Here is a 16,083-nt window from a genome sequence, read left to right as displayed (position 1 = left end):
AACGGCTATTTTTTTTACTGTCGCGACGTTCTCGGAGTTCTGAGAACCATTCTCGGAGTTCCGAGAACATTCTCGGAGTTCCGAGAAAATGACCAGAAGCTAGAAATATACTTCCTAGACTGTTTCTCGAAGTTCCGAGAAATCGTCCAGAGTATAAAATATACTCCCTGGACCATTTCTCGGAGCTCCGAGAAAAATCTCGGAGTTCCGAGAAGCCTAAATTCAACAGATTTCTTCTGAATTTATTGCTGATTTATTTTGGGCTTTTGGAACTCAATTTTAACAAGATAAATGGAATGTCATGAGGGTCCAAATATGTTGATCCACCTCACGAACATTCACTTAACCATTTAAGTTCTAATACGGGGAGTGTTAGTCTTTTTGAAAACATATTTTTAAAAAGCTTGCCTTGACTTAGAAATCCAAAGAGAAATGATGTACAACGAGTCTAAGTATAGTTACATTTCTCTTTGGTCTTGGTCTTCATAGATCTTCCATTTGTGTGCTTGCTTGAGATGATGGTGTTGAGCTTCTCCTTGGTTGATCCTTCACGATGTGGTTCTTCCAAGTATGCTCTAGCTCCTTTGTCCTTTGTTTGGTTCATCATCAAGCATGACCAAGTGGTGTGTTGGTTGCTTCCATGATTAACCTATCTTAACACAACATTTCAAGGCAAATTGATTAGTATTCAAAAACATAATCAATTTAGTTTTGAATCATCAAAACAAGGTAGGAGGATAGACCCTTGGGCTTACAGTTTCGGTATGTCCTGTTTTAAGAATGCATGAATTTCACGACGGAAGAGATAATTTCCTTCTATGGACAGGATGGTATGCATATAATTTTTTTTCCAGGAACAAAATAGGATTATTTGGGAAACTAGTGTTCAAATTGAATAAAAAATTGAGTCTCTAATTATTGGATATATACATGACACAGTCACTAATCACTAACCCTGAATGGCTTCATTCTAGACTTAAATCAACTTTTCCCATTGGAGAAAAAATCAGTACTTAATATTGTCAAGTAACCCATGTTGGTATTTAAAGATCACTTGATGGGGTTACTGAGCGACATTTGAGTTTTGAATATTCTAGATTGTAGTTACATCCTTGTGGAGTGAATCTTCCAGTCATAATACTTACCCATTCTTACATCCTTGTTTCATGAATAGATACATTCAATTCTTATTTCTTGAGTATACTTATTCATTTGCAATGAGCTTACCACCAACTGAAGACGTTGGTAGTGGAGATGATGGTGTAATGAATTTCGCGATACAAGGGTGCGCTTTGGTTGCAGCCGGTACCGCTGTAGCCTTGGCGGCAGTGATGGAAGAAGAACAAGCGTTCTTCGAATGTTCTCCTTATGAGAACACCTATCTCACCCCACACACATTTCTCCCCTATGCTCTGCGAAGTGACGAGCGCTGCCATGATCTCCTTCGAATGAATGTGGAATGTTTCACAAGATTTGTCTATATATTAAAGGCAACCGGACGGCTAACTGATACGCTCCACTGTTCAGTGGAAAAGCAGTTGGCAATTTTCTTACACATCATCTCACATGACCTGAGGAACCGCTGTATGAAAGCATATTTTAGAAGATCAAGGGTAACTGTTAGTCGATATTTCAATAAGGTTCTTGACGCAATTATGAGTATGTCAGACTTACTCATAAAACCTCCATCACCGGATACACCGCCACAGACTAGAGCGAATCGAAGTTTGTATCCTTACTTCAAGGTATTGACTTTGTAGCCTTATAATTATTCCTTTCTTGTAGACTATGTCAGTAACATTTTTCCATCCTATATGATAGGATTACATTGGGGCGGTCGATGGGACACATATTCGGGCTAAAGTGCCATTTGATACGTGAGGCCGATTTCTATGTCGCAAGGGGTGGACTAGCCAGAATGTACTAGCTGCATGTGATTTTGACTTAAAATTCACATTCGTCCAAGTTGGTTGGGAAGGATCTGCGTCTGACTCTAGAATATTGGGGAAAACGCTTGCTGATGAGAGGGGAATTATTTGCCACCCTGGGAAGTATTATCTTGTGGATGGCGGATTTCCCTTGCTGAGTCATTTCATCACCACGTTCCGTAAGACGAGGTATCATCTGAATGAATTTCGAAGTAACAGGCCATGGACCACTGAGGAACTATTCAATCATAGGCATTCTTCAGCTAGAAATGTAATTGAACGTGCATTTGGTGCGCTTAAGAAGTGTTTCGCCGTCCTCTACGGCGAACCAATGTACCCCTTCCCCAAATAGATTGATTTAGTCATAGCCTGTTGTTGTATTCACAACTTCATTAGAAGCGTAATGCCTCGGGATGGGCTTGTTGCTGCTGTCGATTGTGAATTAGCTGTTTTTGCCGATAGTGAATTAGCCTACAGAAGTAGGCAATGTGGAAGAGCAAAAGATGAGGAGGAATTAGATGAGGAAGAACTGCGTAGGGAGCCATGGCTAAGTAGAGCTCAGGATGGGATAGAAGGAGACAGAATTAGGAGTGAAATCTGTTCAGCTATGTGGAGAGATTATAGACCCTCTCCTTGATATGGTTCTTGTTTGGTGCTTTAGCTTAGATTGTATGGCACATATTTTCGTATGCCACTTATAAGGTATACTAATTTTGGATTGTATGTCACTAGTGCTTCATTTTAAGACCCTTCTATGTAACTTCTGTCACTTTTTGGATGGGAAAGCAAGGTCCTTGTTATCATTGTGGAGTTATAAGTGAGTGAGACTTTTGCAAAACCTGTGTTCCCAGATTGCCTTTTTTGCCTTTAAAGGCCTTGGACCAATTCTCCTAAAAGAAAGGAGAATAATAGCAAAAACCCATCTTCTCAAACTGCCTTTTTTGCCTAAGGCCTTGAACCAATCTCCTAAAGAAACGAAGAAACTTTCCATTATAGCAAAAACCCATCTTCATAGACACGCTTTTGCTTTACACCGACACGCTTTTGCTTTACACCTTAATCTCTTCATTCCTCAATTCTTGGTGTCTCTTCCTAGTTTCCTCTTGTATTCTAGCAAAAAATTATTATGTGTCCTGTATGGAAGAAAGAGTGTGTTGAGGGATATAGATGAGACTGTATGTTTTTTGAGTTTTGGGCTGGTTGTGAAGAGGGTGTTGAGAGATAGTTGAGATTGTATGTTTTTTAGTTTTGGGTTGGTTGGGAAGAGGCTGTTGATGAGATTGTAATTTTTTTTTTTTTTTTTGAGTTTTGGGTTGGTTGGGAAAAGGGTGTTGAGAGATACATGAGGTTGGATGCTTTTTGAATTTTGGGTTGGTTGGGTAGAGATATATCTAGTGGTGGGTTGAGCATAGTTTGGTTTAGGAGAGATTTGAGGGTTGAGGATAACCCTGCACTTTCAGCTGCTGTAAGATCAGGGGAAATTCTTGCAGTTTTTATATGGGCACCAGAGGAAGAGGGTATTACCACCCAGGGAGGGTGTCAAGATGGTGGCTTAATCAAAGCCTAACATACCTTGATAGTTCCTTGAGGAGCCTTGGGACATGCCTTATCACCAAGAGGTCTACTGGTAGTGTATCTTCTCTAGTAATTTGCACACTATATGAAGAGTTGGTGGTAATGATGGGGACTTTTCTTTTTGGGCATACTGATTATTTTCTTTGGTGGTAATGATGGGGACTATCTTCTCAAACTGCCTTTTAAATGTTCAATCATTTTTGCAACCTGAAACGCTAAGCCCCATTTTTCTTCATTATTGAAAACCAGTTCCCATTCTTGTCCTCACCTCATTTCATTTTTTTAGGCCTGGAGATCTGTAACCCTCTAAATTTTCCATTTTTTCATATAGTTGTGGTTGTTTTCATTTCATGTCTCAGTTGGTTAATGTTATCTTTATGTGTTAGCCTTACCGCAACTTGTAGTATCAATAGAGTTAAGCATTTTTTTTATGATTCTGGTGATGCTTTGCATTATGTGTGGGATAGTATCTAAATGACAATGGTGGCTAAGATGATTAGTGTAGAGTAAACTGAGGTTTCTCATTCAAAAAGAAAAATAATGCCTTTGCCATTATCTCTTTTTGTGTTTTGACATGGTTTGTGTTCTGATAATAGCCTATACTATTTTTACTGGGTCAGTCATGTCCTACCACTTTAACTTTCTTCCTTAAGCCTTAAGTGAATACTCATTGTACCCATATCAGGTTTAATGCAATAGAGCTCATGAAGCTTAGTTTGGTTTTCCTTATCCTCTAATTGGTTCAGCACTCAGTAGCCTACTAATTTAGCTTATTTATGGCTTATTTATTACTGTTGCAGTGTATGATAGAAGAGTTGCATTGCTTCAGTCTTTTTGTCACTTAAATTTAAGATATTCAGCACCCGTTTCATGGTTATGTGATGACTATTGGTTCAAGTTTTGTTGTCATAAGACGCTCATACATTATTGCTTTGCTTAGTTATGTCCAGGTGATTGTTTGAATTCAATTGTTTTTCTTTTGTTGAATGACATGCTTAGTTATGGTCATAGTCCGCTATAGGGGTTTATGTGGTCATTATTTAAAAAAAAAAGAGTTGCACTAAACTGATTTAGTTGTTCGTGTGGAATGATATTAGGTCAATGATGTTTTGAGAATTGCACAAACTCATGCCTGCTTGCCTAATTTGTATTCCTGTTGGATTGCATGGGTTGCTCAATCAATTGTTGTAATATAGAAGGACAAGATGAGCGGCTACAATTATGAAAGCATAGTTATGAGAACATATTGAAAGCATTGATAATATATTTTTTCTTGCATTTTTTCCAACTGATATCTTTTCAGGATATGGATGACGAAGCTGAGACCGAGAAAGGTAAGAATGCGAAATGGTCTACAGAGATGGATAAGGTATTAGTTGCAGCATTGTGCCATCAATGTGAGGAGGGCCAGACATGCCTCAACGGATTCAAAGAGAGTACTTATGTATACTGTACGACGGTTGTGAATGAGACTTTCGGCCTCCAACTGAGGCGCACACAAATCGAGAATCATGTGAAACAAATGAAGAAGTTATTTAAGATCCTGCATGGATTAGTTAACAGGAGTGGGTTCGGCTGGGACTGTGAGTTGAAGAGGCTCACGGTTACAAAATGACGTTGGTGAAAATTATGTTAGGGTAAGAAGTGGCTAACTACACTACTTAAAGAATTATTGTCCCACCAGTCAATATATTTTTTCATTTATATAGTCTCCTTTATTGTGTAGGGTAACCCTGATACAGCTAAATTCTTCAAGAAACCTTATGAGTTGTATGGTGACTGGGTTGAAATATTTGGGAAGGACATCGCAGATGGGGGATTTCGGAGAAATAACAGGGATCCACCACGGCCAGTTGTAGAGGAATTCTACACTCCCCAGATGCCACCTACCGAAGACGATAGCTTCAGAGAGTTCCTCTCCCATGATGACTATTTGGGTCAAGATTCTTAGGATTTCAGTGCTCCTCAGATGCCGACCCCTATGACACACACTTCATCGAGTAGGCCAGATATTGGTAGGTCGACCCCTCCTCAGGCACGAGTATGGGCGGTGAGGGAAGTAGGCCAGGTGGTCCTAGTAGACGCAAGAGGCGAGGGTCTAGTGATTTGAATTCAACTATAAACACTTTCGCCGCCAGTGTATCAGAGGTTGAGGTTGCTATTAAAGAGAATACCGCTGCTGTTAAAGAGAATAATGAGAAGGAGAACATTCTGTGTGATCAAATCATGGAGGCACTCGAAGAAATTGATGGTCTTGATCGTGTAGCGCTCGCTGATATATATGACTATCTGAGCGCACACCTGGTGGAGGGGCGATTGTTTGTTCGCCGTGAGAAGGACCTCCGAGAAATGTATGTCGCAAAGTTCTTTCGGAGCCGGTTAGTTGGGAGGGAGTGAGTAGAGTAACTTCCCTACTTCGGACATCAGTTGGTTTTTGTTGTCCTGTTGTTGTGGCTGCTTCTATGTTTTTATTTGGATACTGTGCTTGAAGTTGGAGAATATGGTTGGATTTTATCATAAGTACTGTGATTTGTTGGCTTAGTTTCTTATGGGCGTATGTTTAGGTTACTGTGGTTTGCTCCAGGTTTGTAATGTTAATTTGCAAAACAGTAGTTATTAAATTTCCTTGTAGTGATCTGAGTTTTATCTAGGGCTCCTGGTTTAATGAACATGCTTTATAAAACATTGCTGTGGATGTCAGCATGTATTTTAGAGAACAATCACATGGGGTTTTTGCAAAAAGAGTCTTCCACTATGGACTATTTGCAAATAGAGTCGTGTAGTTTGATATTTTGCAAAACGAGTTGTGGCACGGCCATGCTTTGCAAATGGAGTAAATTCTACCGTCACTTCACGGAATTGAAACGGCAGATAATTTAAGTTCTAAAAAGACAAGAATACCCTTTATTTAAAGAGTAGTATGTCCTATCGGTGACATTATGATCTTCCCACCCCTCCTTTGGATTTCTGGAATCTTGTGGAAAATTTTGGAAAGGAAAAAAAAAAAAATTGCCTACTTTTTACTCATGGAAAAAATAACTTGAACCCACCTTGTTCAATTTTTATTTAGAGATACCTTCAATTTATGATGATATTCCTCTAAATTAACCATAATCATATTATTTCCCTCTAAATTGTGGGAAGAAAAAATATTTCTAGAGAATAATTTTCCATCAGAAAAGTTTTTCTTTCAATCCAAACAGAGCCAATTGGGAAGGTGGGAGTGTTGGGAGAACCAGCTGCTGTTTCAGCTATATATAGAGCACGTGAAGCCCCTTTTCATGCTCAATAACTATAAGGTCGATAACTTACAGGCGATCACCTAGGTGGTGACCACTTAGATGACCAAAATGCCTATGAAGATTAATTGTGGTTCAAGTCTTTGAACATTCTTTTGATTTGGTTGTGTTTATGAAGCCTTTTTCTTGGGCATGTCTATGTTCTTTAATGTTTATTTCTAACCCTATTGTGCGTTCCTGTAAGTGAATGGTAAAACAGAAGTTCTACGTGATTTTCAAGGGAAGGCAGGTTGGTGTGTTTGACAATTGGAAGGACTGCCATCTTCAGGTGAACAAGTTTAGTGGAGCTTGTTACCAATCATATGAGACAAGTCAAGAGGCAGATGTTGCCCTTCATGCCTATTTACTTGGCAATAGTGGGTGCATACAACATGGGAAAGAGGAGACCAACGTTCAAGGGTATCCACTAGCGTCAACAAGTTCTGCCGGGTCAACTTCCTCTTCTCCTTAGATATGGTTCTTATGCGTGGTGGTGTACTTTTCTTTTTTGAGGACATGTGTAGTGGCTGTAATATGCTTGGGATTGTGCTTAATGATCAAAACCGTTTTTTTTTTTCCCTTCACTCTAGATATAAATAAACAACGTTCTTATGCTGTGATAAAATGTTTACCCTTCACATGTTGCAAAAAAAAAAAAAAATTCTATAAGTCCGTAATTTTTTTTCCAAATGCAGTGAGCTCCAACTTGTTCTGAAATCCAAAAGATTCATATGTTGGGGCCCAATGTAAATAGGCCATGCCCCGAAAATCATGTGTTCTTGTTTTATCCCAACCATCCAATATATAAAGATTGGAGAGTTAAGATTATTTAAGATGATTACGTGGCAGTCTATTTTTGCCGGGCCCATTGAACGTCTGGATTGGATCTTCAAATGTAGTGAACCCCACCAAAATAAAAATTAATCGGGACTGTTCGATTCAACCATGTAACGTGGGACCCATCTAAAAAGAGAATAGACTATACAGTGGCATTTTAGTAATAAGATACAGAGAGGGGTTTTTTCCCACCATAGTCCGGCCAACCAAACATGGGTTTTTTTTATTTTACGGGGATATTTCTAGGACTTATTTTTCCCCACCATAGTCCGGTCAACCAAACATGGTTTTTTTATTTTACTGGGATACTTCTAAGATTTTTTTTCTCCCACCTTAGTCCGGTCAACCAAACATAGATTTTTTCATTTTACCGGGATACTTGTAGGACTTTTTTTTTCCCACCAATCTCCCAGGATTTTTTTTCTTCCACATAAATCCCGGGGAAAAAAAAACCTGGGAACCAAACGGAGATATTTATGCTACGAAATAATTGGTGCAAGGTGGACCCAGCTTAATGCATGTTTCAAATTACCTCATACAAGGCCATGTTTATAATTGGAAATGTTGTTGCAAAATTCCCTGAGAATGATATAATTTCCACCCCCTTTCCATCATTTCCACAGCTCTCTCTACTTCCTTTTTTGGGTCATTTTCAGAAAAAGACAATCATAAGTGGGTAGAAAATACTAAGGAAGGAGGTGGAAATATCAATTCCCACCCATAAATGTCCTAAACTTGGACCAAGCGGAAAGGAAGCTCTTCATGAGGCCTTTGCTTTCAGTTTCTCCATCGTTCATTTGCAGTAGAAAGATAAGAAAGATACGACGTAACTTGCCTAGCACTACCAGCAACTAGCATGACCCACAGGCGCACACGTGATAAAGGAAAATGATATATTGCCCCCTCCCCCCCTTCCTGATTCAGCCCCTTTTAGTGTATTTATGAGTTTATGACCATAATTAGCAAAACGCCATTTTAAGGGCGTTTTTTTTTTTTTTTTGGTTGGAAAAATTGCTTTTTATTGGTGTGAAGTTTAAGATTCTGTCTCATACTTTTACCGCTAAAAAAACGAATTTGTGGAAAATATATTAAATGGGTAATTTCGCCAACTTTCCAACTCTATCCCTACTATATTTTCTTGATGACAATTTTAAGAGGAATGATAGAATGAAGGGCGCCCTTGCAAAAGCAAACTTCAAGGGCGCCCTCACTGTTCAATTTCAACAAAGTGCGGTCATGGTGGTGCCGAAAAAGTGGATGATGCTATAAAAAGTGGAACGGCTTTGACTTTGCTTAAATTAACCAATAGGGGTGCTCTTGAAGCTGGTTTCAGCAAAGGGTACCCTTCATTCTATCATTGCTCCAATTCTAAAAGCAATTTTTTGTGTTTCCATTTTTTACTAACCACATATAGAGGTAAGGCTGTGTACATCTAGCCCAGACCCGCAATGGTGGGAGCCTCGTGCCCTGGGCCGCCCTTTACTTATTGAGGAATGATAGAATGAAGTGCGTCCTTGCAAAAATCAACTCCAAGGGCATTCCTATTGTGGATTTTTTGCAAAATCAACACATTTTCCACTTTTTAGGTGCATATCCACTTTTTAAGCACATTCCATTCTTTTGGGGGCTTCACTTTGCAAAAATCCACCAATAGAGGCCGTCTTGGAGCTGATTTTTGCAAGGGCGCCCTTCATTCTATCATTCTTCTTCCCTCTGTTTATGACCAACCTTCCACTACAAGTGGGTGACCCAAGATACAAAAAGGGCGAATCTATCAATAATGGCATATCGTGATACACGGTTCCAAGTATAATTCGCGCTCTAAATAACCGACACGTGTACGAATCGGATGCTTGTAAACCGATACTAATCTTGGCTTCTAAGCACCCAACATCCATAACGAAAAGAAAATGAAAAGCATAAATTAAAGGCCACTGCCAAAAGATAGCAGGTTCCCCCCTTCTCCCTCTCTCTCTCTCTCTCTCTCTCTCTCTCTCTCTCTCTCTCTCTGCAATCCATGTCTTCTCCAAGTGAAGGTATGGCATTTACATTCAAGTTATAATGTTTTTAATTGTTGGGTTTCTTGTTATATTATCAAATTTATTTAATTGATGTTCTGGGTTTCTTGTTATAATTTATTAAATTTATTTAATTGACGTTTTTCTTTTCTTCTGAAGATGATGAGTTTGAGGGGGATTTGAGCACGCTACAGAAACATGTTGCCTTCTTTGATAGAAATGGAGATGGAATTGTGTATCCATGGGAGACATTCCAAGGTTTTTTTTTTTCAGTAATGGTTACATTTTTTAAGGAAAACATTTTCTAAATAGAGGCTTTTCCAGAAATGAAAATGCTGGCGGTTAATGACACCATTTTCCAGGGTTAAATTTTCAAATAAATGCCATCTTTAATAACGCTATCACTGATGACCAAAATGCCCTTTTCCTTCACTGTCTCTCCCTCTTATTATTCTGTAATTAATTCTTTTTTTTTTGTTTGTTTAGGGTTTCGTGCGATCGGGTGTGGTTTGGCCTTGTCCATCTTCAGTGCCTTTTTTATTAATGTCGCACTTAGTCGTCGCACCCTTCCCCCGGCAAGTTCTCTCTCTCTCTCTCTCTCTTCGCCGAAATAATTATAGCCATTCAATAGTGTGAAACTACCGGTTACTCCAAAAGCTTAAGCTGTTGGAGAAAGGCCTGGCACATGTGGCCGCTCTTTTGGATTTGGCCATTGCATGTGGATTTTTATTATCAAGGAGGTTTGAACAAGGTTTTAAATTTCGGTTTTGGGGGTAATTACGGACCCATCCGAAACTGAAATTTCGCCGAAATCCAGAAATTTCGGTCAGCTGAAATTACTGAAATTTTGGTAATTTCGGCTGAAATTTGGGAAAGGAATAAATAATTAATATTTTTCTTCAAATTTTGACGAAATTAACGAAATTTGCTGAAATTTGGTACATTTCACCAATTTTGGTTGAAATTTCGGACGAAATTTAAAACCTTGGTTTGAACACATGTGACCCCTCTCTTTTGGGTTTGGCCATTGCATGTGGAATTTTGCTATCAAGGAGGTTTGCTCTGATACCATGTGAAACTACTAGTTGTTAAACTTTTGGAGAAAGGCGTTACTAATATTTTATACTTTAAGAATTGGATGATCATGACCTCAGACCCCTACAATATATTGATTAAAGAAAGATGATACAATAAAAGGAACAAAAACATTCCCCAGTCCTTAGAACAATGTCTAAGGAAGGGGCAGAACAACCAAGGACATACCCTTGATAATGAGACTCAAAACGAGAGAGTACACCTGAACTCCAGAGTCGGTCCCATGCTCATTGGAGATTAATATGCTAGTGATCCAAGACGTTTTTCATCTTCTGGAACATTTGTACATAGCCTATCTCAACCAAGGACATGGTTATGATTTTTATACGAATGGGAACATCTGTACATAGTCTATCTACCGTGTTCAGATTTCCGTGCGAATAGGGGATTAATAGTCTAACAATGGTAAGAGAAATTATAATTTGCCTTACATTTTGAAGGATTTTTCTTGGTGAAGAGACGAGAATCGAGATCTGCTATTCCGTGTGAGAAATTTTCTTTCATTCGATAGAAACAAAAAAAAAATGCGTGTCTTCTTAGCAGCTAACTCATAAAGTTACAATCTCAGTGTCGCATTTAATGTGGGCCACTATATTATTTATCCAATAATTTATTAGAAGGATGTCATGTGAAACACCTAGTCTGGAAAAGTTAATTATATGTGAACCTTATAGCTATCGATGGGTCCCACGAGTCTCCATCGCATATTGCATATTAGAAGGGTAGAGAATGTGGATGAGCCCACTCCCATCAAAGGTCCAAGAGAGAATAGACAGACATTAGTGGTGCCTTTCGTTGGCCCTAAATCCTAAACCCTATAAGGCTCTGTTCACTTCTTTTCCCCGAAAAGCCTTTCCAGGTGACATGGCAGAAGGAAAAGGAATCCAGAGGAAAAGGCTTCGTTTTCCCTGGAAATCCTCTTTCCGATATATTTAATCGGAAAGCAAATCTCAAGTAACAAGGAAAAAGTCAATTTCCACGTCATTTTTAGCTTTTAAATAAGAAATTTCACATCTGATAATAGTTTTCCCTGGAAAAGAAGTGAACACAGAAATTCTGTCCAGGTAAAAAAAAGGCTGTTTTCCAGGGAAAACAGCACCAGGAAAAAGAAGTGAACAAAGCCTAAATGAATTTGTATCAATCATTCCCTCCAATGGTAGAAAAGCGGATTGCCTTGTGTTAAGCGGTTGGGACCCACAAAATTATGTGCTATCCTTTATTTCCATGTTATTGATTAGATGGTTAGGATTGTCTAGTAGTAGAATTTTAGGTGGGGCCTACTTTGTGAATTGTCCAAAGTAATAGAGGTAGGACGTGGGGTTCTCCTGGCCACACCCTCATCTCGGTTTGCTACAAAACCCTCATCTAGAGGACATTGTGGAGCTGCCACTACCTAAAAATCATGATAACAATCCTTACAAGGATTTTATAATCCAACATTGTAAAATCCTAGATTATACAAGCTCAAAACTGGATTTTATAATCTGGGTTGTATACTTTCTGGCCTGTTCGTTTAAGATTAAGACAGCTGATTGTGAGTTCCAAAATAATTTTTGGGCTCAAATTTGAACAAAATTTTGAGTCCAATAATCGGTGGTCATAATCTTAAAAACAAACAGGGTCTCAGAGTTGTAAAATTCAGGTTTACTTATAAAATTGAGGTTTTAGCTTATAAAATCTAAGTTTTAGCTTGTAAAATCCAGGATCGTACCATGTATACAAATGGCTACTAATTATTCCATCTGAGAGCCTGAATCTAGACTTTAGCTTTCTAAATCATCCATTTGAATTCCATCAATTGAAATGCTCAGATGAATGGTCCAGATCATGGTCACACCAAGCGGGTGAGGCCCAAGGAACTTCTTGGAAAATGACGAAGAATGACCATAAGAAAAGAAAAAAGCTCTCTTTTGCCCATTGATCAAACCATTTTAATTTAGGGAAATGATAAATGCGCCCCTTTTCATCACCAGGATACCCAACTGCAATGTACGTGGAAATCAAATCCGCCGAATCCTTCTGACGTGAATTACATCAGCCCCGCTGCAGTCATTGATACAATGCTGTTGGGTGCCCCTGGTGATGAAAATGGGCACATTTATCATTTCCCTTAATTTATCCATAAAGAAAATCCACATGATATTATTTTACAGTTCTATTAGCAGTGATCTCTAACAATTTATGTTTACTTTATTAGTTTATCCTCATTTGTTTTTGTAACTTGTAAGTGATATCTTATTATTATTGTGTTCTTTATAATAATTGGAATCAGAAACCAATCTTCTCTCTATGATGCAGAATAAAAAGTTTTCCCTACTTTTCCCAATTTACATAGAGCACATCCACAAAGCCAAACACGGGAGCGACTCTGGAGTGTATGATGCACAAGGAAGGTAACAACTCTTTTGCAAATTCCATGGGTGTGTGTTTGGAAGTACACTAAAACTTCAATTTTGGCCCTTCCATTCAGAAATACTCAAACTAAACTGTAGGTTCAAATTGTTTTGACAAGGTTTGTGCCATCGAAATTTGAGGAGATTTTTCGGAAGCACGCCGTCACTAACTCCAATGCTCTAACCTCGAATCAATTGATGGAGATGCTGAAGTCGAATCGAGTTCCTAAAGACTACAGAGGATGGTGAGTGTGTTCGAGAAAGAACGACTTTTTATTATTTATTTATTTTTGTATTCTATTGTATGAATAGTATAGCAAAATGCCGTTTTAAAGTACATTTTTTTTTGTTGAAAAAACGTGTTTTGTAGATTCGCCTTGAAACTTTTACAGCAAAATAATATGGCATTTAAAATATATTTTAAGAATAATGCTAAACTCAAGGTTGTCCTTGCAAAAATAAGATGAAAGGGAGCTCGCATTGGTTGCAATCACCATGGTTTTAAATTTCGACCGAAATCCGAAATTTTGGGATTTCGGTCAGCACCGAAACCGAAATCGGGAATAACCGAAATGGTACTTTATTTCGGCCAAAATTTCATTATTTTCTGAAATTTCGACCCAAAAATCACGATTTTTAATTATATAATATTTTCCCAAAATTTCGACCAAAATTCAATATTAAATATAATATTATTTTTGATTGGTGTATTGGATTTCATCCGAAATTTTGAAATTTCAGTTTCGGTGTGGATCGAAACTCGACGAGACCAAAGCAGGAGTAAATGCTAAATTAGAGTTATGGAGAATGACTTTGGAATCTAAAGGTTTTAGACTGAGTAGGACTAAGACAGAATATATAGAATGCAACTTTAGTAATGTAAGGAGACGGGACGAGGATGTAGTAAGTATGACTGGACATGAGGTATCTAAGAGGGATATCTTTTACTATCATGGTTCAATTCTATATAAGGAATGAGAGATTGAAGAGGATGTTAACCATTGAATAAGAGCAGGTTGGTTGAAGTGGAAATTTGCCTCAGGAGTTCTGTACAACCGTAAAATTCCTACCAAGTTGAAGGGAAATTTTTATAAGATAGCTGTGAGGCCAGCTATGCTGTACGACTCAGAATGTTGGGCCACCAAGAAGCAGCATGTGCATAAGATGACTGTAGCAGAGATGCGAATGTTTAGATGGATTTGTGGCCACACAAGGCTAGATAGAATTAAAAATGAAGACATTTGTAAAAAGGTAGGGGTGACTCCAATTGAGGAGAAGAAGAGAGAGCACCATTTAAGATGGTTTGGACATATACACCTTTAGATGCTCTGGTGAGAAGAGGCGACTCGTGCCAAATTGATGGAGTGAAATGAGGTAGGGGGCAGACTAAAAACAACTTGGGTAGAAACATTTAGGAAAGACTTGATAGCTAGGAACATAACAAAGAACTTGACCTTGGATATGATAGAATGGAAGAAAATGATCAACGTAAAAGAACCCAACTAGAACCAGGATTAGATCCGAGTAGATTCCTTTTACCTTCTTCATGATTTTTTCTGAAGGATTCATTTAGCCGACCCCAACTAGTTTGGGACAAAGGCTTTATTGAGTTTAGTTGAGTTGAGTTAGTGTGGATCGAAACGCATTCCGAAACCGAAATTTGAAACCATGGCTATCACCAAAGTGCATTTATAACATAACCGAAAACTGTCAAAGTCAAAGAGCAATAAATGCAGCAATGGGGGCGCCCTTTAATATGATTTTTGCAAGGGCGTCCCTGAGTTTAGCATTCTTCATATTTTAAACGTATTAAAAGTGTTTCTTTGGCCAACTTACTAACTTTAGGGCGCTATATTTTACAAAGTTCAAAATTTTAGACATTAAACATGTTTTTTCGTTTGTTTGACCATTTGTTACTATGGTTTTTGAACCAATACCATATTTTTTCCCGCCTTGTTAATGGAATCATGTTCTGCCAACTGTTGTAGGTTCGCGAGCTGGACAGAATGGAAGATTCTATATGTGTTGTGTAAGGACAAGGACGGATTGTTGCACAAGGAGACCGTGAGAGCTGTTTATGACGGGAGCCTCTTTGACAAGATGGAAAAGGAGAGAGCTTCCAGTCGGAAAAGAGCTTGACGACTTTTAGTTAACGATGCTTCTTGTGGTCGCATAATTACTTTAGTTTCATTGTTAATGTTTTCTATCTACATATATATAAATATTATATACATAAGTGTGAGTGAATTGCCTGAATTGAATAAGGAAACTCAGTTTTCTATGTATTATTAGATTTTGCTAGTGTTTGGGGAAGTGAACATTGTTAATGCATATTCGGATATATGCTACCACATTTGGTCTTTATTTGCATATAAAGTTATGGGTTTTGCTAACTAGTGCCCTAAGGGCACTTGTTAAGGTGCATAGGAAATGATATTTTACACATCTTTTGATAATAAATTCACAGAAAATGAGTATATTTATCAAACAGTGTATAAAATAATTGGAAAATATCATTCCCAATGCATCTTAACGGCAAAACCCTGAAGTTATTGAGGAATGCTAGCTCTAGAGGCATGATCTCCATAATCATCTCATACATAGACAACAGTTTCTTAAGAGTCGCTTTATTATGCTCCTAAAATTATTTGTTTACCTTTTTTGTTAAGCAACTATGGTAGATTAGGCCGAGAGGTTAGGTTAGGATTCTTCATTCTTTATTCCATGTATACTTTATCTTACGTTTTATCCTTCAAGTGCTTTGTTTGAAATGCAAAATGATACCAACAACGAGGCCATTGATATTGGCACTATCATGTTTTATACTAAGTGCATTCTAAATATTTCCCCTAGGGAAATGATATTAACAAAACAATTTTTTGATATATGGGCTCACCTATCTTGTCTTTTAGTATTTGAAGAGCTGTCAAAAGGTCATTAAGGTTCCCAAAAAACTGTT

The 16,083-nt window shown here is 38.1% G+C and overlaps 2 protein-coding genes across 2 annotated transcripts; both read left to right on the top strand.

Annotated features, from left to right (window-relative positions):
* The first annotated feature begins 1,217 nt into the window (after window positions 1–1,217).
* On the top strand, window positions 1,218–2,280 carry LOC143864035 (uncharacterized). Its single transcript, XM_077374851.1, has 2 exons — window positions 1,218–1,745; window positions 1,903–2,280. Exons 1-2 carry the CDS (start codon window positions 1,218–1,220, stop codon window positions 2,278–2,280), a joined length of 906 nt encoding a protein of 301 aa, XP_077230966.1.
* A 7,239-nt stretch (window positions 2,281–9,519) lies between these two features.
* On the top strand, window positions 9,520–15,475 carry LOC143863618 (putative peroxygenase 4). The gene is made up of 6 exons (XM_077374341.1): window positions 9,520–9,654; window positions 9,796–9,894; window positions 10,123–10,211; window positions 13,030–13,124; window positions 13,244–13,369; window positions 15,113–15,475. Exons 1-6 carry the CDS (start codon window positions 9,636–9,638, stop codon window positions 15,261–15,263), a joined length of 579 nt encoding a protein of 192 aa, XP_077230456.1. The 5' UTR covers window positions 9,520–9,635; the 3' UTR covers window positions 15,264–15,475.
* The last annotated feature ends 608 nt before the right edge of the window (window positions 15,476–16,083 follow it).

This window comes from Tasmannia lanceolata, unplaced genomic scaffold, assembly GCF_043159265.1.
Source record: "Tasmannia lanceolata isolate RefF3 unplaced genomic scaffold, GAP_Taslan_0.1 ptg000044l, whole genome shotgun sequence".
In the NCBI taxonomy this organism is placed as follows: domain Eukaryota; kingdom Viridiplantae; phylum Streptophyta; class Magnoliopsida; order Canellales; family Winteraceae; genus Tasmannia; species Tasmannia lanceolata.
This window is presented reverse-complemented; position numbering and strand designations above follow the sequence as displayed.

What these genes read in the sequence shown, in the direction of transcription:
- LOC143863618 (XM_077374341.1), top strand. An exon ending in TCCATGGGAGACATTCCAAG is followed by an intron (nt 9,895 to 10,122) that starts GTTTTTTTTTTT and finishes TTGTTTGTTTAG; the next exon opens with GGTTTCGTGCGATCGGGTGT. An exon ending in GTGTATGATGCACAAGGAAG is followed by an intron (nt 13,125 to 13,243) that starts GTAACAACTCTT and finishes TGTTTTGACAAG; the next exon opens with GTTTGTGCCATCGAAATTTG.
- LOC143864035 (XM_077374851.1), top strand. Translation starts at nt 1,218, where the DNA reads ATGAGCTTACCACCAACTGAAGACGTTGGTAGTGGAGATGATGGTGTA. An exon ending in GTTTGTATCCTTACTTCAAG is followed by an intron (nt 1,746 to 1,902) that starts GTATTGACTTTG and finishes CTATGTCGCAAG; the next exon opens with GGGTGGACTAGCCAGAATGT.